The 22,205-nt window shown below is 48.0% G+C and overlaps 1 protein-coding gene across 1 annotated transcript in view; it reads right to left on the bottom strand.

Annotated features, from left to right (window-relative positions):
* ERGIC1 (endoplasmic reticulum-golgi intermediate compartment 1) overlaps nucleotides 1-7,917 on the bottom strand; it is a 104,146-nt gene extending 96,229 nt beyond the window's left edge. The window contains 2 exon segments of the mRNA XM_047729216.1: nucleotides 7,707-7,848; nucleotides 7,851-7,917. Coding sequence (XP_047585172.1) covers nucleotides 7,707-7,848; nucleotides 7,851-7,902 — 194 coding nt within the window. The 5' untranslated portion in view covers nucleotides 7,903-7,917.
* Between the last annotated feature and the right edge of the window lie 14,288 nt (nucleotides 7,918-22,205).

Below are 22,205 nucleotides of genomic sequence, written 5' to 3'. Positions count from 1 at the left end.
TAGTTCATACTATCGCATGCTTAAAAATTTGTTAGGAGGGTAGATCTCATCTGAAGCGTTCTTAGCACAATTTTTAAAAAACTGCATTAGTAGTGGGACCCATACAGTGACAGCATGAGGGTTTCTTACGGTGATAGAACTGTTGTGTATATCGTGCACCCGAATGTTTATAGCAGCAATGTCCACAATTGCCAAAGTATGGAAAGAACCTAGATATCCATCAACAGATGAATGGATAAAGAAGATGTGGTATATATATATATATATATATATATACACAATGGAATACTATGCAGCCATCAAAACCCCCAAAATCTTGCCATTTGCAATGAGGTGGATGGAACTAGAGGGTATTACGCTATTTCTGTGTCAATCAGAGAAAGACAATTATATCTCTGATATGAGGAATTTGAGCAGCAGGACAGGGGGCTGTGGGGGGGTAGGGAGGGAAAAAATGAAACAAGATGGGATCGGAAGGGAGACAAGCCATGAGAGACTCTTAATCTCAGGAAACAAATTGAGGGTTGCTGGGGGGAAGCGGGTGTGGAGAGGGTGGCTGGGTTATGGACATTGGGGAAAGGTATGTGTTATGGTGAGTGCTGTGAAGTGTGTAAACCTGGCAATACCCCTGGGGCAAACAATATTTATATGTCAATAAAAAAAAAGAACTGTTTTGTATTTACACAGGGTTGGGGCGGTTCTACAAGAGAAGGACTTGAATTTTGTAGAGGAATACACCAAAAGTCAATTTTTTTGTAGGATTAATTTTAAAAAGAAACTAAAGAAAATAAATTACTAATAACTGTGTCTTTCTTGTGGGGTCAGGGTGACTTTTAAATCCAAGGACACACCTTGCCCAGCATAGCACTCAATCTGTGCGCGAGCTGAGGAACCATCAGGCATTCCTAGTGAGATAACTATTGCCTCCTTTCCTCCTCCGAAGAAATGCCAGCCCCGGACTGGAATGCAAGAACAAAAAACAAACGCCATGGAAAGGTTTCTGCCACAACAAGGTTCAATGTTTCAGGCACCTGTGACTGTACTTTGGTTTCGTAAGAGCCAGGCTTCTAATCTCCAATGGGTTTCCAAAACAGAACATTTAATCCATTTCAAAGGGATCTTGCTTCCTGCCCAGCTGTGCTGCCCCATGGGTTACAGGAGAAAAGGGCTCCAAGGGGAGGATTACAGTGGCCGGTGTACACCAGTCCCCAGGGCCCTTGAGGTATCAGGTGTGTGATCCATCTTGTCTGAGGTCGATCTCCCTGGATGTAAAATAGGGACAATAATGCCCACTCGGGGTGAGTAGATTTGTAAAGCACCTCGTATCCCCTAGCTCTCAGCATGACAGGGAACCCTGAGTTTCTCCTGCCTCTCCCAAGGGCCAACGCTTATAAAAACAAATACAGCTAGTGTTAGAAGGTTTTGTTTTTTTTTTTCCTGTTCTACACTTTCCCTGCTTATATAACCAATGTAATTAAGTTAACAGACCTGAATGTTAAAGTTGACAACAGACAATTAGGCTAATTACTACTTCCTTAAAGGATCAATTAGGGCTGCTTCCTACTCTGTATTCTGAGAAATGGTACTGGGCGCCTTGTGAACAATAGGGTGGCTTCAACAATCAGTTTGGCAAAAGCTGGGCTGCACCAAGTGATCTGGCTTCTTCTCATGCAGGACTTCTCAGTGCCTTTAGAAAGGGACACGCGTGTTGTGAGTCTCCAAGTCGGACTTGCCGTATGCAGCACAGAATGAAAGACGGTGTGTCAAATGAGTCATATAGAGCAGGGCTTCAGCAACCTTCCCACACATCCAAATCACCTGGGGAGCTTCTTAAACCACAGATTTGGATTCCGGGTGGGCATGAGATTCTCTGCATTTCCCAGGGGCTCCCAGGTAATGCTGAAGCTGCTGGTCTGGGACCACACTCTGAAGAGCAAGGACATCAATGGAAAGGTAAGGCCACTTATCAACCCCCTGACCACTGAGGAACAGTCCCAGAGTAGGGAAATGGCTTGCTGAAGGTCACACAGGAATGACAGGTGGGACCAGACTCCAATCCCAGCCTTCCCTAGACTGGAGCTCTCTGCCCTGCTTCCTATGGGTTCTTCTGATTTTCAGCAATCTTCTCAGTCTCTGTCCTGCACTAGAGTCATGTGAGGGCCTTTAAAAAAATACTGCTACCTGACCGGTAAAAAACACTGGCCCCGACCCTCAGAGCCTGATTATTTTTTTAAAGATTTTATTTATTTATTGGACAGAGATCACAAGTAGGCAGAGAGTCAGGCAGAGAGAGAGGAGGAAGCAGGCTCCTCACAGAGCAGAGAGCCAGATGTGGGGCTCAATCCCAGGACCCTGGGATCATGACCTGAGCTGAAGGCAGAGGCTTTAACCCACTGAGCCATCCAGGCGCCCCTCAGAGCCTGATTATTAGGTCTACAGTGTAGCCCAAGTTGGGGGACTTTTTTAAAGCTCCTCCAGTGATTCTAATGCACAGCCAGTGTTGAGGGCCACCGATATAGAGGTGGTGGGCAGGCCTCCCCCTGGACACCCTCTTCACATCCGCCTGCCCCTCTAATGCCTGAAGAAAACCGCCCAGCAGCAAGTCCAAAATAAACTAGGAAAAGATGACTAGACAGGAAACGGCACTTGACGAGGCCACAGCTGGCCAAAGCCCTGTCTCAAGATAATAGGTATCACAGTCAGGAATCCCAACTGCCTTGAGAGGAGAGATTTCCAGCTCATTCCATGTCCAGATGAGCAGGTAAACACATATTCTAGGCTTTAAAGCCCAAGTGGCCAATGCGGGAAAACCTGGACCCTCCAGAGTGAGATGCTCTAAGTTAGCGTGAGACGGTTAGTGGGCTTCTTTAAAGACAATTTCTGAATTGGGTGTCAGGCCAAATGAGGCTGGTTAAAAAAAAGAAAAAAGAAAGCAAGAAAAAAAAAAAAGCTGATGACATTAAGCTTCTTAATGAGCATAGTAGGGGAAGAATTAGAGATGAGAAAGTCAGTGAATCCAATTAGAGGAGATTCCCATTCTCTCTGAACTCGCTGAATGGAAGGGGAAAAGCTTTAGAGATGAGCCTACAGCCGGAAAGCAGGGCTCTGGAGCCAGAGGGCAACAGTTCAACCCTAGCACCTTCTGCAGATCCACACTGGTCCTGCGCCTCAACTGGCTTATCTGTAAAGTGGGACAATAATTTGTGTGGTAGGGGTGCTGTGGGATTAAAGGAGTTGATATACATAAGATCCTTATAACACTGTCAGGTCACTAGTCAGTAGTAAGTGCTCAATAAACAAAATGCTGGCTTCAGTGTTCACATCATTTTTCCTCTGGTCTAATCTTCATCTCCCTTTTGCCATCATTTTAAAGCCCATTTATGTTTTTTAAAAATTGTTGTAAAGTAGGGTGGCTCAATCAGTTAAATGTCCGATTCTTGGTTTTAGCTCAGATTGTGATCTCAGGGTCATGGGATCGAGCCCCACATCAGGCTCAACACTCAGCGTGGAGTATCCCTAAGAATCTCTCTCCTTCTCTCTCTGTCCCTCCCCCCATACACTCTTGCTCTCTCTAAAATAAATAAATCCTTTAAAAAAAATTGTTCAATAGTATGAGTTTCTGTCAGCTTCCCCAAGCTCTTCCTGGAATAAGGCAGGGTAGAAATACAGACACTCATGTTAGCTAACTGCTGAGTGTTTAACTATGTGCTCAGAGCACCCCCTCAGTCCGCACCAGGCAAGGTGGCTGGGGCTTGCCTGGTGCGGACTGAGGGGGGGTCTGGGTCTGCAGGGCCCCCCTCAGACAAAGCCACATGAGGAACTGAGGAATTCATACTTGATCCTCAGAGCAATGGACCCTGTTTGAAGGTTGAAACCAGGACATGAGAAAATCAGGTTAACTGTGGAAAGCTTTACTATGGGAAAAAACAAACAAACAAAAAAACAGGTCAGCTTTGAAAAGCTCATTCAGGGTTCTCTCAAGAAGTTCTGGGGTCTCCTGGAGGAAGGCCAGGATGAGAAGCAATGTGACACAGTCAGGTGGCAGGGTGGCGGGGGGGGGGTGTCCCTCCTTATTTTAATGCCCTGCTGTCACTCTCCTGAAATTCACAATATTTTTCCAAAAAGGGATTTTGCATTTTCGTTTGGCCTTGGGTCCTACAGATTACAGAGCTGACCCTACCCTGCAGGGACACCTCTCTTGCCCCTACAACCACCCTACTAGATGAGGCAGTCAAGGTTACCACTTGTCTTTAAAATGAAGAACCCGAGGCTCTGAGAAGATAAACTAACAGTCCCATGGCTTGGCTGGTCGGCGACAGGGCAGCAGTCCTGGTGACCCAGGGCTTAGGGGTTCAGCTCATGGGCCTGTGGGAAAGCCTGCCATCTCTGCCCTCTGAAAGCTGTACTCAAGCTCCTCTGGGCCTCCAGGCTGCAGGCACTGTCCCCCACCCCCCACCCCAGGCTGAGCAGGAAGTAGGTGCTGCTGACCCCTGCCAGCCGGAATTGGGTACTGTCAGAGCCAACACCCACGGATATGGGTCACAAGGCCAATTCCACAACAGCAACTGGCCAGGGATTAATGAAACAATTCAACAGGAGCAAAGCAAACACAAGTAATCTTTGCAGGCCCAGGATCCCGCCTCCCCCAACCCCCAAAAACAACTTAGAGCAAATTCAAGGAAGGAAAGGGTCAAATTCTCCACCAAGAGCTGAAAATCTGCCCAGTAAAGAAGAGCTGGCAGATCAAATCACACTATGCCTTTGACTTCCTTAACAGACCCTAAGAGTCATTTCCAAGAGCGAGTTTGGCTCAGGTACTGTTCTAGGCACTGGAGTTACAGCAAAGAATAAAACAGATAAAAATCTTTGCCCTAAGGGAGCTCATGTTTTAATGGGAGGGAGAAAGAGAATAAGCATCATAATTAAGTGAATTACATAGTGTTAGGAAATATAGGTGCTTACATGTAATAACACAAATAATGAAAATAGTGGCCAAAATTTATTGGGTGCTGTGTCTAAATGCTTTACACACATTGACTTGTTTAATCCTCTCAACAATGGGTACTGTTCTCATGCCCATTTCACAGACAGGAGAACACATAGAAGGTAAGCTGCACAAGGTCCCGTAGGCACTAAGAAAAAAAAGGAGTATTGATAAGAAAGGGCAAGAGGGCAAGAGATTGCTATCCACCCCCCCCCCCCCGCCCCCACACACACCTCCTGATTCTGGTTAGTTGTTAAGGCCAGAAAAACAGGCAGGAAGCCTGGTTTTCTTCCAGGTCTCCAGCTGGGAGAGGGGGTCCAATCACAGTATGCCCCTCTCCCTTCCCCCACAGTTCTTAAGAGATCTCACAGGGTTGTGGGACCCTCCAAGCCTTCCCTTTGCTCCCAGAGCTATGGCTTTGGAGCTAACAGCCCCGAGTTCAAGTCCCAGCTCCACCAGCTCACTAGTATATGGCCCTGGGCAAACAGTTTCTACTGGGCACAGCCTCCCATTCCTTTGATTTAAAATGGAGATCTAACTCCCTCTCACAGGTGATAAGAGAACAGACTCAAGTCTAAGCCTCGCAGTGCCTTGTGTGGGGGTAGATGCCCTCCTTCTTTCTCCCCAGGGCTGAGAGGGCAGGGCTGCACAGCCAGAGCTCTGTACTGTGGGCCACGTGGCAGAGGGCTGAGCATGGTAAACATTTGATGAATGAACACTGAAGAGGAAGAAGGTGTGTGGGATGGTGGAACCTTCCTTAGAAACTGAGCCCTGGAATTAACAGATCTTAAAGTGTGGGTTACTAGGCACAGACGACTCGTCCTCCAAAGCTCCAATGCAAAGTGGTGAAATCTATCCTCACCGATCTATGGTAATCCCAAGCCCTCAAGAAAATTTATAAAACAAGACCTCACTGAGCTGGGGTCGCCATGGCACCAGGGCATGCCATACCTCCAATTCAAGGGGCAGCAGGTGAGAAGCTGGGCATGACCTAGACCCTGGCCCACCCCTCGGTCTAGTTCCCCTGAGGTGCATGGCAAAACCCTCAGCCTGGAGCCTCAACTTCCCCCTTGTAAGGGGTGAGGTGCAGAGTGAAAGGATTCAATGACCCAAAGTGGCAGTGTCCCCAACAAAGTCAAAATCACTGCAACCTAAGAAATTGCAAGGGGATGAGGGTGGGGAGGTCAGGGATCTTTACTATCAGTTTGGGTAAGGGGAGGCTTTGTGGAACCAGAATCCATGTGCCAACCACAGTTCTCACGGCCTGATGCTAAGGGTCAGTGTAAGGACTGTCCCCTGATTCCATCAGAGGAGCTTTCCTTCTTTGGAACTGCCCTGGATCTGCAAGCATTTGCCTGAGACCCTGGTGCCGGCTTCTGGGCTTCATGGAAGGGGCAGGAAGCTGGCAGATGTTTGCAGATGGCATGGATGCCCAGGAAAGGCTGGAGTACCACATCAGCCAGTGCCTGGGGGTCACTGCCAGGCTTTTCTTCCTGGCAAGGCTGTCACTTTACCCGGACTTCACTCTCACCTATGTGGAGGGAAGGGGCAGGAGAGGAGGAAGAGTTCCCTCCTGTGAGACAGGCATCAGTATCCCCATTTGTAGATGGAGAAAAGGCCTCACGGAGAAGCCCCCCATCTACTGATGTCCTGCTTCTGAGCTCTAAACCCTACAAGCCTCTGAATTCAATGCTTCTCATGCTCCTCACAGCTGAGGACCTTAATTCAGCTCCAACCTGCAGGTAGTGAATTTTAGAGCTACTGAGAGGGTTCAGATACTTGCCCAAGTCATCCCTTCACACAGCTGAGGAGAAGTCTTAACCTAGGGCCTTTGCCCCTAACTTCTAGAATCTACCGAGCTGCTCAGTGGAGGGGGCAGAGCCAGGATGCTAATCCAGCTCTTCCCCACACTGAAGCCCTGCTATTTTCCTGGCCAGACCCCCACAGTGTGGCCGTCTCAGGCCAGGGCATTCCCTGGGGCTCCATACCTCAAAGGAAAGTCTGGTGGAGACCCCTTCCCAGGCAGGCTTTCTGGAGGCCTAGCCCAGCACAACATGGACCATGAGGCAGCTGGACCCCACAAAGGACCCATTGTAGTGACTGCAGAAAGCTAAGGCCAGACCAGGCTGGGCCCTCTGGGGAGCCCTGCCCATGGTGCACCCATACCCAGAGTACAGGACCAGGATTGACAGAGGACTCCTGTACTGCCTAGGCTGGGGCAGCCTCAGCCTATGGAAACCTAAAACGCTCCAGCGGCTGCCCGGCGGTAACCGGCCTGCAGACCCCTGCGGCTCCCTGGGGGCTCACTGGAGGTGTCCCCGGACGCACCTGTCAGCAGGGGCGGGGTCCACCAAACGAGTCTCCATAGATGGCAGGAGGGGGGATGGCTGGTGGCGTGAGTTAATCTGTTTCCCAGACTGGGGGGCGGGGGGCAGGAGATGCGGGTTTGCGTGGGGTTTGCGTGGTGTAGGGGCAGGCTGGGGACGGGGCTCGGGGCAGGGAAGGGGTGGGGCGGCCGGGAGGTGGGTGGCTTGGCCTCCAGCTGCACGAGGGGGCCCTCCGAGGTTCCGGATGGCTTTGTGTGCAGCAAGGGGGCCGCCCCGGGTCCCCGCGGGCCTGCAGGAGGCATGCACAGGGCTGGGGGCTGGGGTCTTGCTCTTGCGTGCGGGGCAACAGGAGTCCCCGGCATGCCCGACCCCGTGTCCGCAGTCGCCACACTCACCGCCTGAAGTCAAAGGGCATCGTGCCGCCGCCGCCGGGGGTGGGAGCGCTGCAGGCCAGGTGGGCTGCGGCGCCGCGTGGGTCCCAGCCCGCTGCCAACGCCTCCTCCGGCCGCCCCGCCCCCGCCGGCCGCCCACCGCCCTCGACACCCGCCACTCGCCTCCCGCCGCCGGGAAGTGACGCTCCGCGCAGCCCATTGGGCGCTGTCCGCCCGCCCCTGGCCTCCCCTTCCGCCGCCCGGTTAAAGGGGCCCGCGGGCCGGGAGGGGGAAGGGCGGGCCTTTGGAGTTGTGGCTGGAGGCGGGAAGGACAGGGAGCCCCCAAAGACGCATTCGTTGCTTCGAAGCGCTCCTTCACTTTCTCTCTGTAGCCTTGGGCAAACCTCAGCCTCTCAGAGCTCCTTTGCATTTGTAAAACAGTTTCCTTGGGTTGTGAGGATTAAATGAATGAATGATCCAGATTTGAGTCGCGCATAACGTCCAGCTCTGAGAAGGGAGGAGGTCAGGCAGTCCCACACTTGTAGCGGACCCATCATTTCCTTGCTGTGCCTCTCTGGGAAAGACACTTGGCATCTCTGAGCCCCCACTGCTTTCCACATCTGCACAAAGAGGGTGATGACATTTGAGGGGCTTTTTCCTGAGGGTCTGAGGAGAAAGTTGGGAGACTGGCTTAGTGCAGCGCCTGGCACCCGGTAAAGGGCTGGATCACTGGAAGTGATTGCGGTGGACCAGATAGCTGTCTCTGCTTCCATCTTCCACTTAGGGTTCATTTGAACGGTTTTCACTGAGAGCTGACTGCCAACCAGGTCCCCCCAGGGCAGGTTGGCTGCCTCAGGCACATTGCAGCCTGCTCTGTGACATGGCCTTGCACAGACCTCTCTGAGCCTGCGCTTCATCCTGCAAAACTCACAGGGAATCAGCATCTCCCTCCAGGATGGGTGGATTAGAGGTGATGGTAGTTGAGGTAAGGCAAGACTGGTATAAAGGAAACTAATTTTGAACTTGCCCTGGGGTTCTGTCGCTGGCCCCACCTCCAAGCTTTCCATCACAGGGCTTGAAAAATCCCAGGGGAGACAGGTGGAGGCTCATGTTCTAAAAGCAAGGCCAGAGGGCAGTTTCCTCATCTATAAACAGCAGTAAACCATGGTACCTGTTCCTCTGGGAGGATTCAGAATGCACAGTGCCAGCACTGGGTCTGGCAGGGTGGGGCCCATGAACCAAAATCTTCCCCTGGAGATACACCATGGCCTGATCAGTTGTCTCTCCCTCCCTCTGATCTCCAGCATTAACTTTTCATTCATTCATTCATTCATTCATTCATTCAACAAGTGGCCTGGTACTTTGGAGAGACAGAGGAAATCAGCCTGAACTGGAAGTCTGGGATAGCAAGAAGGGTGTAAGTGCTCTCCATGGCCTGCCACCAGGCCCAAAGCACTGTTTGTTGGCCCTGTGCCAGAAGGGAGTCATGCAGTGATGGGCTTCTGACCACATGTCCTCCCTTCTCAAAATGTGGTCCACAGTCTATCTGGTGGTAATCCACAGGCCAGCTGCATCATGAGGCAAATTCTAGGCCCTGTCCCGCTGAATCAGGTGTGCACTTAGCATGATCTCCAAGAAATTTGTTGGGGCATTAATGTTTGAGAGACACTGTCATAAAGGACCTTACTCCTGGAAAGAGACAAAGGTGGGGTTTGCCTTGACTATTTCTTTTGCCTGGAGTACTTTCTTCTTTGTCTTCCACCCTGCTATGTGGGCAGAGAATGTGCCTATCCCCCAATATCTATTCTCCCTCTCTTCGTAACTATGAACCATGTGAACAACACCCAGACTCTGGAACCACACTGCATGGGTTCATGCTCCAGGTTGTCCACTTACTGACTTGTTTTACATCTGTATCTCAGTTTCCCCATTTGTAAAATGGGGGGCAAGAGTAGTACTTTCCTCGCAGATCTATTGTGAGGATGAAATGAGTTGATACGTGTCAAGGACTTAGAATAGTGCTTGGCACAGAGTCATGCAAGATAAGGTTGACTATCATGGCTATTTTTGCATGGTGATGGAGCTCTAATGTTTGGCCCGTCGTATGGGAGCTCAGAAGGAAAGCTGTATTTTTCAGCTTCCCTTGCAGCTAGGTGTGGTCATGTGACTAAGTTCAGGCCACTGAGATGAAAGGGGAAGCATCTTGTGGCAGCTTCAGGGGTAGATGGTATATATTACCCTCTGTCTCTGTGTCCCTTTCTCCATATGGCTGCCCAGAATATGGATGCCACCATCCTGGACACCTGGTGAAGTTCATGCAGAGCAGAGCAACAGGGTAGAAGGAACCAGGATCCCTGTCACTGAGTGGCACAGTCCCTGTCCTCAAACATAGACATCCCAGACAGCTAAGCAAGAGAGATTCCCAGACATCTAATTCCCAGACATCTAAGCAAGAGAGAAATAAACATCTCTCTTGTTTAAGCTACCTTTAGTTTGGATTTTCTGGCCCTTGCACCTGAACCTAATCCTAAACACCTGTTCAGACTAGTTAATGACTCAACAGCTCAAATCCAATATGTGGAATTGGCCAGGACTCCCACTATAGGTTTGCATGGCACCTGTCATTTTCCTTGGGAGACCATGTCACAATTTACAATTAGATTATTGTTAATTGGCTAATGTCTACCTCCCCATCTTGACCGGAAGCTCTCCAGGGAGGATGGATGTCTGTTTGCTCACTCTAGTATTCCAGCATCCAACCAGAGCCCGCACATGGTGGAAGGTCAATGACTCTGTGTAGAAGGCTGGATTGAGTCTCCCAGGGAAGTGGGGCTTCCCACCGAACAGAGGCTGGGAAGGAGAACACATCTACAAGGATCCCTGTGGGGTGGGGTCGTGAAGCAGACCAGGCTGCCAGTCCCAAATGATCCATCTGCCCAAAAGAGAGTGGGAGATGGGACTGAGGAAATCAGATTCTGTGCTGAAGGATGTGGGAAAGTTCTGGATCTCTTTGACCAATGGAGTGACTTCATTAAAGTTGGGTTTTGGGATTACTAATCTTGTAGGACCCTATGGTAGCCAACCTCCAGTGATCCTCATCTGATGTTCCCATGCCCTTGTGTAATCCTCCCACAACAAACAGGACTGACTTGGGTAACCAACAGGACATTGCAGAAATGACAACGTATGACTCCTGAGCTAAAGTCACAAAGGGCTTTGAGGTTTCCGCTTAGGCTCTCTTGAATCACTTATTCTGGAGGAAGCCAGCTTCTATGTCACAAAGATACCCAAGCCCCATTAGAGAGGGGTCCTTGGGGCCAGGAAATAAGGCCTTCCACCAACAGCCATGGGGAGTGAGCCATTCTGGAAGGGGCTCCTGAGCCCCAGTCAAATCTTCAAAGCTGCGGTTCTGGCCCACAGCTTAAGGACAACCTCACAAAAGACCCTGAGCCAGAACCACCCAGCCAAGCTGCCACTGAATTCCTGGCTCTTAGAAACTATGTGAGATAATCAATGTTTATTTTAATCCCCAAAGTTGTGGGGGTAATCATTTGCTCAGTGGAGCAATGAATATGTTTTAAACCTTCTCCCTGCCTTCCTCCACCTCATGCCCAACTGGCCAGTCAGACAGTACCCTAGACGAGTGACCTGGACACATTGCTTCCCTAGCTGGGTGTCTGAGTATGAAATGAAGGATAATAATACCTTCTCTGTGACAGGAAGCCTCTAAAATCGCCACCCTAATCAAGCCACCTCCTGGGATTCATACCCTTGTGTAATCCTCTTCCTTATAGTATAAGTTGGACTTAGGATTCACTGCTGAAGAACAGAATGTGGCAGAAGATATGGCATGTTACTCCTCCTCAGACTAGGTTGTGAAGAGATTATGGCTTCTGCCTTGGGCCCTCTTGGGGTTGCTCACAGGGGTTGCCCTGGGTGAGCCAGCTGCCATGTTGTGAGGCAACCCTGTGGAGAGGCCCACGGAAGTTAGCTGGTGTGTGAGAGGCCCGTGAGAATCTCCTGAGGCCTGACTACAGCCTTGTGAATGAGCTTGGAAACAAACGGACCCTGCAGCCTCAGCTGAGCCTCGAGGGGACCGCGGCCCCGGTGGGCAGCTTGATTATGACATGCTGAGAAACTGTGACCCAGCAGCATGGCCGAGCTGTGTGTGGATCCTGGGAGGTAACAAGTGTTTGTTGCTTTAAGCCACTAAGTCTGGGGTGATCTGTTATACAGCCTGACAAGTGCGTGGTCCTGAAAGCGTGCTGTGAAGACAGAGTAACACGTGCCTAGCTCATAGCAGGTGCTAAGTAAATGCTTGCTAAATGAATCAGTCAATACACAAATGAATGTTCGATAATGCAGGACGTTCCCTGGAGCCAAGCGCTCACTCATTTCCACCCCCTCCTGCCAAACAGGTCACCAAAATGTGTTTTAAGCAGGGGGATGGCCAGGTCTGATTTCCTTTTCTGACATGGGAGACTGGTTTGTGTTCCACAGGTGTTGCTGGTTCACCTGTGGTTGGTCTGGATGGAGAGAGATTAAGAAATAATCATCTTTTGTCGGCTCAGAGAGGTCTTTTTTTTTTTTAAGATTTATTTACTTATTTATTTGACAGACAGAGATCACAAGTAGGCAGAGAGGCAGGCAGAGAGAGAGAGTAGGAAGCAGGCTCCCTGCAGAACAGAGATTCCGATGTGGGGCTCGATCCCAGGACCCCGGGACCATGACCCGAGCTGAAGGCAGAGGCTTTAACCCACTGAGCCACCCAGGTGTCCCTCAGAGAGGTCTTGAGGGTAACTTAGGCCTTTGAACAGCAACTCTTTTTTCTTGCTCTATTCAAGTCTACTCACTAACTAGCAGAGATGATGATGATCTTAATCACATGATGACTTAATCACCGAACATCTCTTGACGACTGGACCTCTGGATGAACAAGAGACAACCCTCCTCTCAAGAAGTCAGGAAGGGGAGCGCCTGGGTGGCTCAGTGGGTTAAAGCCTCTGCCTTCGGCTCGGGTCACGATCCCAGGGTCCTGGGATCGAGCCCCACATCGGGCTCTCTGCTCAGCAGGGAGCCTGCTTCCTCCTCTCTCTGACTGCCTCTCTGCCTACCTGTAATCTCTGTCTGTCAAATAAATAAAATAAAAAGAAGTCAGGAAGGAGGTGAATAACAGCACGGTACCACTACAAAAAACCAGGGTCAGGGCACTAATTCTTTGTGCCATTGCAGGGTTGTGTGGCAAGCGCCATGATATGGACAGCACCAGAGGTTCCTGGGAAGCCAAGGAGGGGTTCCTGATTGCTCCCATAGGGGTGAATTCATCTGAACTCTTTGAGTTGAAGGTGAAAGAAATCATCTCAAATCAATTCCTCAAGTGGAAAAAAAAAATAGGTCCAGAGGTAGATTTGGGTTTCAGGCACGGTTGGATCTAGGCACATCACATCAGGAATCCCTCTCTCTCCATCCTAGCCTCATCTTTTAAATTCTGACTTCATTTCAAGGCAAGCTTGCCCTTTGTGGTGACAAAACGTCTGACTGCTGTCTCAGGCTTTTGTTTTCCCACTCAGCAACGTCAGCAGATGTGATGACCCACTTTGCTGAGACCTCCAGTGAAGTCTCCAGGGCTGATCCACGAGGGCCTGGCTTACGTCTCAGCCCTGACCAGTGGCTCCAGGAGAATGGAATGTGCTGAACACGAGCCCCTAGTGCCTGGAGTGGAATCAGACTCATCCTATACATGCACAGATTCAGATGGGAGAAGGGTGGCTTCCTAATGGAACATCAGGGCAGCATTGCCATAGAAGGGAAGGATGCTGGGAGGCTAAGTTGTCAGATATCTTCTATAGGCTCAGGGAATGTTAGCTGAAAAGTGCATTCATGTAGGGGGAGGCAAGATACATCTCTTGCCCCAGCACCAGCCTCTATATCCTACACAGGGCGCATTTAGTGGGAGGACACATGGGTGCGTCCACTCAGTGCTTCCATGTTAAGCCCAGGTGTTTCCCAGCTATGCAGGAAACTACTTGGTCATGAGCCCCTGGCAGATAATGTTCTAGCATTTTCAGTGCATATGAGGAAATCTCAACTCTTTGGATTCTCTTTTTCTGAGCCCCACCTTCTTCCTTTTTCATGAGTCTTCACTCTGTCTTGGAATCCAGATAAATCTAGGTGGGTCTAATTTCTCATGCAAGGTGCAGTTCAGTCTTGCCTCTTTCTTAAGATCCACTTGCCTGACCTTTTTCTCCTTGACACATTAACTATTCACTGAACTCCTGCTCTGTGAGGCTCATGACCCACTGTGCTTTTTATTGTTCGAGGCTGTGTTTCAGTCCTGGTTCCTCCATTCTCTGGGCTGTGTGACCCTGGGCAAGTTACTGAACCACTCTGTGCTTCGGTTTGCTCATTGGTAAACTGGGTTAGTAATGCTCATATCATATTAAAATGCCTTGATAGGGGCACCTGGGTGGCTCAGTGGGTTAAAATCTCTGCCTTCGGCTCAGGTCATGATGATCTCAGACCCCGAATCAGGCTCTCTGCTCAGCGGGGAGCCTGCTCCCCGCCCCGCCTGCCTCTCTGCCTACTTGAGATCTCTGCCTGTCAAATAAATAAAGTCGTTAAAAAAATTGCCTTGATATAAGGCATGATCAAACACATGATCAAACACATCATACACATTAATAAAATTGCAGTGTCCGTACCCTTTCACTCTGAGAATTCTAGGAAGGGTGAATGAAAAGGTAGTTGTGTTTGGTCCATGCAGGAAGGGGGCCTTTGTCTCACACAGATAGGGGACCTCTGGTCAGCCTAGGGTGTGGCATTTCATCCACACTTATCTTTTCCTTTTTTTTTTTTTTAAAGATTTTCTTTATTTATTTGAGAGAGAGAAAAAGAGAATGAGCAAGGAGGAGGGGCAGAGGTAGAAGGAGAAGCAGACTCCCCATTGAGCAGGGAGCCCTATGTGGGACTCGATCCGAGGATCCTGGGACAATGACGTGAGCTGAAGGCAGATGCTTAACCGACTGAGCCACCCAGGTGCCCTCATCCACACTGTTCAAGAGTTGTGAAGGTCACCTGTTTGAGGTCTCTCCCAGATGGTGCTAACTTCTGCCTCCAGCTGTCGTCTTCATGAGTTGTGTGACTCAGGGCCACCTGGTCACTTTTTTCAGCTCTGGCCCGGAGCTCACCTGGACCCTTTCCTGCATTGTCTGTGGTGTGGCTTGGGGCCGGGTGGAGCGTGCACAGCTGGAGACTCAGCCGTGCCCCCTTCCCCGTGGGCTTCTCCCTCCATCCCACTCCTTGGCTGGACCTGAGGACTGGGGAGGACTTTGTGTGGCCCAAGCACGAGTGTGTGTCACAGTGTGTGGGTGTCACCATGCGTTGGCAGTGCTGACGTCCAACCTGGGCAGGTAGGTCTGTTCTCCCAGCTGATGACTATGCCATGCTTCCTCAGGGTGAGCTGGTGACTGGCAGAATGTCAAACCAGCCTTAGCTCTGAAGAAGAAATAGAATTGGGAGGCCCGGGTGTGCCTCCATGTAACTGAAGTAAGTCCCTTCAGCTCCCTGAACCTGAACCTCAACCTCTTTCTGTGTACACTAGGGATCTTCGAGGAGTAGAGGGCATTCCCTGATTCATTCATGAGTCGATGATACAACAGCGAACGGGACAGAAACTCCCTTCACACAAAGCATTTAGAATGCCGTAAGTAGTGATAAATAGACAAAAGCCCAATAATAATATGTCGTAGGGGTCCCCACCCAGAACCACACATTTTCCAAGGTGCCTGCAAACAGAGAAAGTCCAAACGAAAACCTGGCTCACTGTGACCCCAAGAGTTGCCTGACAAGAGATGAGGTCAAAGGTGGGAGGGAAAGCTCTGGGGTCAGAGAGCAGGATCCTAGGCCCAGCTCTGTTGGTTCCTGTCTGCATCTCCATCCATTGTCTCATTCCCTACTATAGCCTTGATTTCCTCCCCTGCAAAATGGATGTGGCACCCAGGTCATGGGATAGTTGGGAGGGTCAGGTGTTTATCCTTATGGTCATATTGGAGTCCCCATTACTTTTAATATAGTTCTAGCTGGATCTCAAGTCCCATCCCCTCTCTGGTCTCATGGCCATGTCAGTGAAGTAAGATCTATGGGAACAACCAAGACCTCTCCTTGCTCTGTGAGTTTATTCATTTTCTTTTTTCATTTTTTTCTCCTTTCCAAAACAGGTGCATTCTTAGCAGACCCTAGATATGGCTTCCTACTGAGTTAAATTCAAGAAATCTTGACTGAGCCCCAGGAAATGTTTGGATATTAGGAGTGTACATGTCAGCCGGACCCTCCTCTCTAGAAGAGTCATCCCATCAAATGACCTCTTTATGCCCTGCCCAACCCTCCCCTTCCCCATGCCAAGTCATATATTCATCAAGAACTCTAATCTGGCCTAAATCAGAGTTATTAAAATAGAATTAGTTTTTGTGATTTTTTTTTGTTTTCAGGAACTAATTAATTAAAGGAATAGTAATTACTTAATTTTTAAAATAACATATGAAAAAAGATATTCAAACAGGAAAAAGAGTCCACAGGGGAGAGTGTCTCTCTTGTCCCCCCAAACCCTAGCAGAGGCGACCACCGCTGAAAGTTTTCTTTACTGGACTGGGTTTTTTGGTAGTCACTGGTGACCGCAGCCTTTCTTTGGGAAGAAAAAGGACACAGACCTCTCTCTGCAGTCTCAGACAAAAGCTTTAAGGCCAGGAAGGCAAGAATGGGAGCAAGAATGGGAGCTTCCCAAGATGCTGAGGGCCCACCAGAAGGCCAGAGGGTTGGCAGTGTCCTCAGGGGCCCTGCTGAGGACCTAGTTCAGTCTTTCAGGCCACCTCCAGAAGAGGTCTTGGGGTCAGAGGTTGGCCAAAGACACCTTTAACCCACTTCCAAGAAACCTACTAACCCTACCAGGAAAGGTCTTCTACAAATATTTGTTGAGTGACTATGGCAGGCCTCCAACTCAGGGTTGAAATTAGGGTGAATTAGGAAATCAAACTGGAAAGACCCCAAATCTCACTATGAAAGCAAGCAAAAGGGAGAGAACATTGACTGAAAAGCTACTCTCTGTCAGGGCCCTTTGTCAGGCATTTTATTTTATTTTATTTTATTTTATTTTATTTTATTTATTGTAAAGATTTTATTTATTTGACAGAGAGAGAGAGAAAGAGCACAAGCAGTGGGTGCAGCAGGCAGAGGGAGAGGGAGAAGCAGGCTCACTGAGCAGGGAGCCCGATGCAGGGGCTCGATCCCAGGACCCTGAGCTCATGCCCAGAGTCAAAGGCAGATACTTAACTGACTGAGCCACCCAGGTGCCCCTGTCAGGCTATTTTAAAATTAATTTTTTTTTAAGATTTCATTTATTTATTTGACAGAGAGAGAGATCACAGGTAGGCAGAGAGGCAGACAGAGAGAGGGGGAAGCAGGCTCCCCGCTGAGCAGAGAGCCCGATGTAGGGCTCGATCCCAGGACCCCGGGATCATGACCTGAGCCAAAGGCCGACAGATGCTTAACAGACTGAGCCACCCCTTTAAAATTAATTTTTAAATATACAAATAGTATAGGAATACATTTTCCATGTAAAAGCAAAAGCTTGCCAGATAAGATCAAGTCTCCCTTCGATTTGCAGCTCCTGTCTTGCTTTCCTTCTGCCTCTCCAGAGGTAAACTCTCTTTGAATTTCATGTGAATCCTTCCTTTTTTCTCTGCATTTTTCATACATATATGTGTTCTTTCTCTTTTTCCTTTAAGATGAATGGTATCAAGGGCACCTGGGTGGCTCAGTGGGTTAAGCCTCTGCCTCCAGCTCAGGTCATGATCTCAGGGTCCTGGGTTTGAGTCCCGCATCGGGCTCTCTGGTCAGCAAGGAGCCTGCTTCCCTTCCTCTCTCTCTCTCTCTGCCTGCCTCTCTGCCTACTTGTGATCTCTGTCTGTCAAATAAATAAATAAATAAAATCTTAAAAAAAAAAAGATGAATGGTATCAAACGTATTATTCTCCCATTTAATCTTCTGATCAATGATATATCTGAGAAGTTTTGTTTTTTTTTTTTTTCAGGTGAACACAGATCTGCCTGAGAGCTCGTGGTATTCCATTGGGTGCTCCCGTTAACCCCACTCCAGATGATCACATTGTGGCTCAGAGGACATAAGTGACTCACCAGAGCTGGTGAGTAGTGCAGCAGGATTCAGATGTGGACTCGTTTTTCCAAATTTGGACTCTACCTGCCCTTAAACTAATCTGCCTGTGGTTTATACCCTACATTTCCTTTGGTTTATGACATCATGAAATGGGTGGTTTAAAGGAAATTGATCCTAATGCCTGGGACAAATTGGATACCTCTCTTTCCTGTTAAAATACCTCCATGGTTGCCCAGTACCCAGTGGCTAGGTCTGAGTCCCCCAACCTGGTAAGAAAAGATAAAGATCTCTACACAGGGCTTGTTATAAATTCTCCAGCCTTCCCTGGTCAACAATCCATTCAGAATGTGCTCTCCAGCACCTCCAGGCAATGAACTCAGTTCTAGCACTATCTACCCAGAGATAGCATCAGATCTCACTGGTGAAGGACTCAGCCCTATAAGACTAGCCTACTGCAGGAGTCATTCTCAAGTCTGGGTGGTTGTCTGTGCTTCGGAGTGACTGGTTATAAGTGAGAAGTTCCTGAGACCTCCTCCTTGGGTTGAATTAATTTGCTAGATGGGTTCCCAGAACTCAGATGTTTACTGACATTTAGCAGTTTATTATAAAGAATATAAATGGGGGCACCTGGGTGGCTCAGTGGGTTAAGCCTCTGCCTTTGGCTCAGGTCATGATCTCAGGGTCTTGGGATAGAGTTCCACATCAGGCTTTCTGCTCAGCAGGGAACCTGCTTCCCCGCACCCCCCCCACTTGTGATCTCTCTCTGTCAAATAAATAAATAAATAATTTTTAAAAAAAGAATATTATAAATGTACCAATGAGGTACAGCTCCTCATAGGGTGACTGCTGCTGCTCTCCCAGCACCTCCATGTGTCTTCCAACATGGACGTTCTCCAATCCCTGTGCTTTGGGGTTTTATGGAGGCTTCATTACGTAGGTATGACTGATGAAATCATTGCTATTGGTGACTGAACTCAATCTTCAGCTCCTCTCCCCTTCCTGAAGGTGGTGGAGGGGTAAATCACAACTCTCCAATCAGTTCTATGTTTAGTTCCCCTGGGCACCAGCCCTGCCCATCCATAGGGGCTTTCCAAAAGTCACCACTTGACAGAAACTCAGGTGTAGTGGAAAGGAGCTTACTGTGAATAACAAAAGACAACTTTATCATGCTTATCATTTAGGAAATCTTAAGGTTTTTTTTTTTTTAAGATTTATTTATTTATTTTATGAGGCTGAGTTGGGGGGAGAGAGACCATGCATGTGAGTGGGGAAAGGGACAGAGGCAGAGGGAGAGAATCTTAAGCAGTCTCCATACTGAGCATGGAGCTGACCCTGTGACTCTGAGATCATGACCCGAGCTGAAATCAAGAGTCAGACGCTTAATAGGCTGAGTCACCCAGGTGCCCCAGAATCCTAAGGGGCTCTACGTCAGAAATAGGATGAAGACCAAATATCTAGTTCTTATATCACAATATCACACTCCAAAAAAAAAGCCAACAAGTGACGGTGCCCCTCAGGCCACAGGGTTATTTCTCCCCAACATCTTTGCCCATGTAGTCCTGCATGGCAGACCAGTTCCTCATCCTAAACCTTCTTTGCCTAGTTTTCTCGTCCTTAATGCATCCCCGTGCATCCTTTGTGACTTCATAGGGGCCATTGCCTCTTGGTTGCCCTCCCAGTCACCCCCAGGCTAGGTTAGATGTCCCACCTCTGTATCGTGGCCCACAATGTTTTCTACTTATGGATGTCAAAGCATTTTCCATCCCATTCTAACTGCCATTATATCTGCTTCCCACTCTTGAAGGTGGGAAGTGAGGGTCTCTGTCTCATTCATCCATGTCTCCAGGCTCCAGACAAGTCTGTACTTGTGGTGGGGGACGCCTACATGTTTATGAAGTATACATGTGCCTCAAAACAGTGAACAATGGAGTCTGTGGTCTTGTGTTGAGCTCTCGGTAATGATAGGAGAGGAGGAACATAAGATGACAGTATAGAAAGTAAAACCCAAATCTCTTCAATTAAATTTGCCCAGATGGCCATCATGTTCTCCAGATGTGTGGTGACTGTGTTGAATCATATTTTCTCAAACCATCTTCTAGCTCAACTAGTTCTCTTCGTTCGGTGATGTTCCTCTTTTTCTTCTTTTTCATCTGGTCTTTAAGGCTACTCAAAGGGGATGCGTGCCAAAGTTTTCATCTGAAATCAAACGTGACAAGGGCTGGTTGAGCCTCATGGCTTCATCTCCTCGGTTATGTCCCTTGTTTCAAAAGGGCATTAAAACCCTCTGCCCACTCTTGAGACCAGCAAGGATTTCCTGAGAAGAGGGACTGGGGAGTTCGATTTTGGAGGACCATTCCCTTCCTCAAGATTGCAGTGAAAATTCATTACCTCTTAATGAACATCTTGCCTCTTGCCTCAACATTTTAATGTCATCTTCTGTTCCTACTAGAATTAAGGGAAACCCAAACCTTTCACCCATTTCCCCTCACTTCCTTTTTCTCTGAACATATCTGAGGGGAAAATGTCTCTTCATTTTTTTTTTTTTTCTAAATGTAATTTAATGCTTCTTTCACTACAGAAGTATGAAAGAATATTTTTAAAAATACAGGAAAACAGAAAGCAAAAGGGCCCCACTACTAGACACCATCACATGTGGAGCTCTTCCATCCATTTTTCTATGTGTAGGTTTTTTTTAAAATGATGTAATACTGTATGTACACACCAAAAGACTACGTAACACAAATGCGTTACTTAAAGAATTATAGAGTAAATATCCATGTGTCCATCACCCAGCTTAGGAAATCATCAAATACCTTAGAAATCCCCATATACCCCTCCCTCACAACCCACCCAGAGGGAGACACCATCTTGGTTTTTGTGTGAGTCATTTCTTTGCTTTTCTTTATAGTTTTGCTCTGTGTGTATTGTGTCCCCAAACAAGGCCATGTTATTGGTTATACAATTAGAGTGTATTATTTTGCAACTGTCCCCTTTCATTTATTATGTTTGTGAGATTCACCCATGTTGACATAAGCAGGGATAGACCATTCATTTTCATTGCTCTGCAGCAGAACATTGTATGTATATACTGCCCTCTTATTTATCCATTCTCCTGCTGATGGACATATGAATGATTTCCAGGACTTTTTTTCATCTTTAAAAGATTTTTTTATTAAACAAAATGATTAAGGATCTGCCTTTATTGTGATAAATAAATATAAACATGAAATTTACCATTTTAACCATTTTTAGGTGTCCAGTTCAGTGGTATTAACTGCATTCACCTTGTGGTGCACCCACCACCGCCATTCATCTCCAGAACTTTTTTCATCTTTCCAGGCTGAAACACTGTGCCCATTAAACAGTACAACTTCCCATTCTCTCCCCACCCAACCCTTGACAACCACCGTTCTAATTTCTGCTGCTCTCACTTTGGTTACCTTGGGTACCTCATTGAAGTGGAAAGTCTTTGTCTTTTTGTGGCTGGCTTATTTTACTTAACGTTATATCCTCAAGTTTCATCCAGACTGAAGCATGTGTTGGAATTTCCTTCCTTTTTAAAGATCAATAATATTCCATTGTATAATATACATTGTATGTATATACTACTTTTTGTTTATCCACTCATGTGTTGATGGGTTCTTGGGTTGTTTCAACCTTTTGGCTCAGCTGTGTATGGAAAAGTGGAATTGTTGGATCATATGGTCATCCTATTTTTCATTTTTGAGGAACTGCTGTATTGTTTTCCACAACAGCTGCACCATTTTACATTCTTACTGGCAGTGCACAAGGGTCCCAATTTCTCCACGGGCCCATTGACACTTATTATTTTTTGTTTTGGGGGGTTTCTTGGTGTTTTAATAATAGCCACCCTAGGGCGCCTGGGTGGCTCAGTGGGTTAAGCCGCTGCCTTCAGCTTAGGTCATGATCTAAGAGTCCTGGGATTGAGTCCCGAATCGGGCTCTCTGCTCAGCAGGGAGCCTGCTTCCCTCTCTCTCTCTGCCTGCCTCTCTGTCTACTTGTGATCTCTCTCTGTCAAATCAATAAATAAAATCTTAAAAAAAAAATAAAAAAATTACTTTAATAATAGCCAGCCTAATGTGTATGTGAGGGGGTTTCAGGATTTTTTTTAATGTTTTTAAATATTTTTAAGGTTTAAAAAGTGTTTAAAGTTTGTAGTTCCTAGTAGGAAAACATTATCTGAATGAATACCCTAATGGCAAACCATTGTAGAATGTTTGAGTTGCATGGGGAGCAGAGAGGTAGGGATTCTCTTCACAGCACCCCAGCTTTCTTCATGAGAAGGTCGGAGGTACACTGGTTTGTATTATAGCGACATCATTAGGTGATCGAAGC

Source organism: Lutra lutra, chromosome 5 (assembly GCF_902655055.1).
Source record: "Lutra lutra chromosome 5, mLutLut1.2, whole genome shotgun sequence".
In the NCBI taxonomy this organism is placed as follows: Eukaryota; Metazoa; Chordata; class Mammalia; order Carnivora; family Mustelidae; genus Lutra; species Lutra lutra.
Note: the sequence above shows the minus strand (reverse complement) of the source record. Positions and strands in the feature narration are given on the sequence as shown.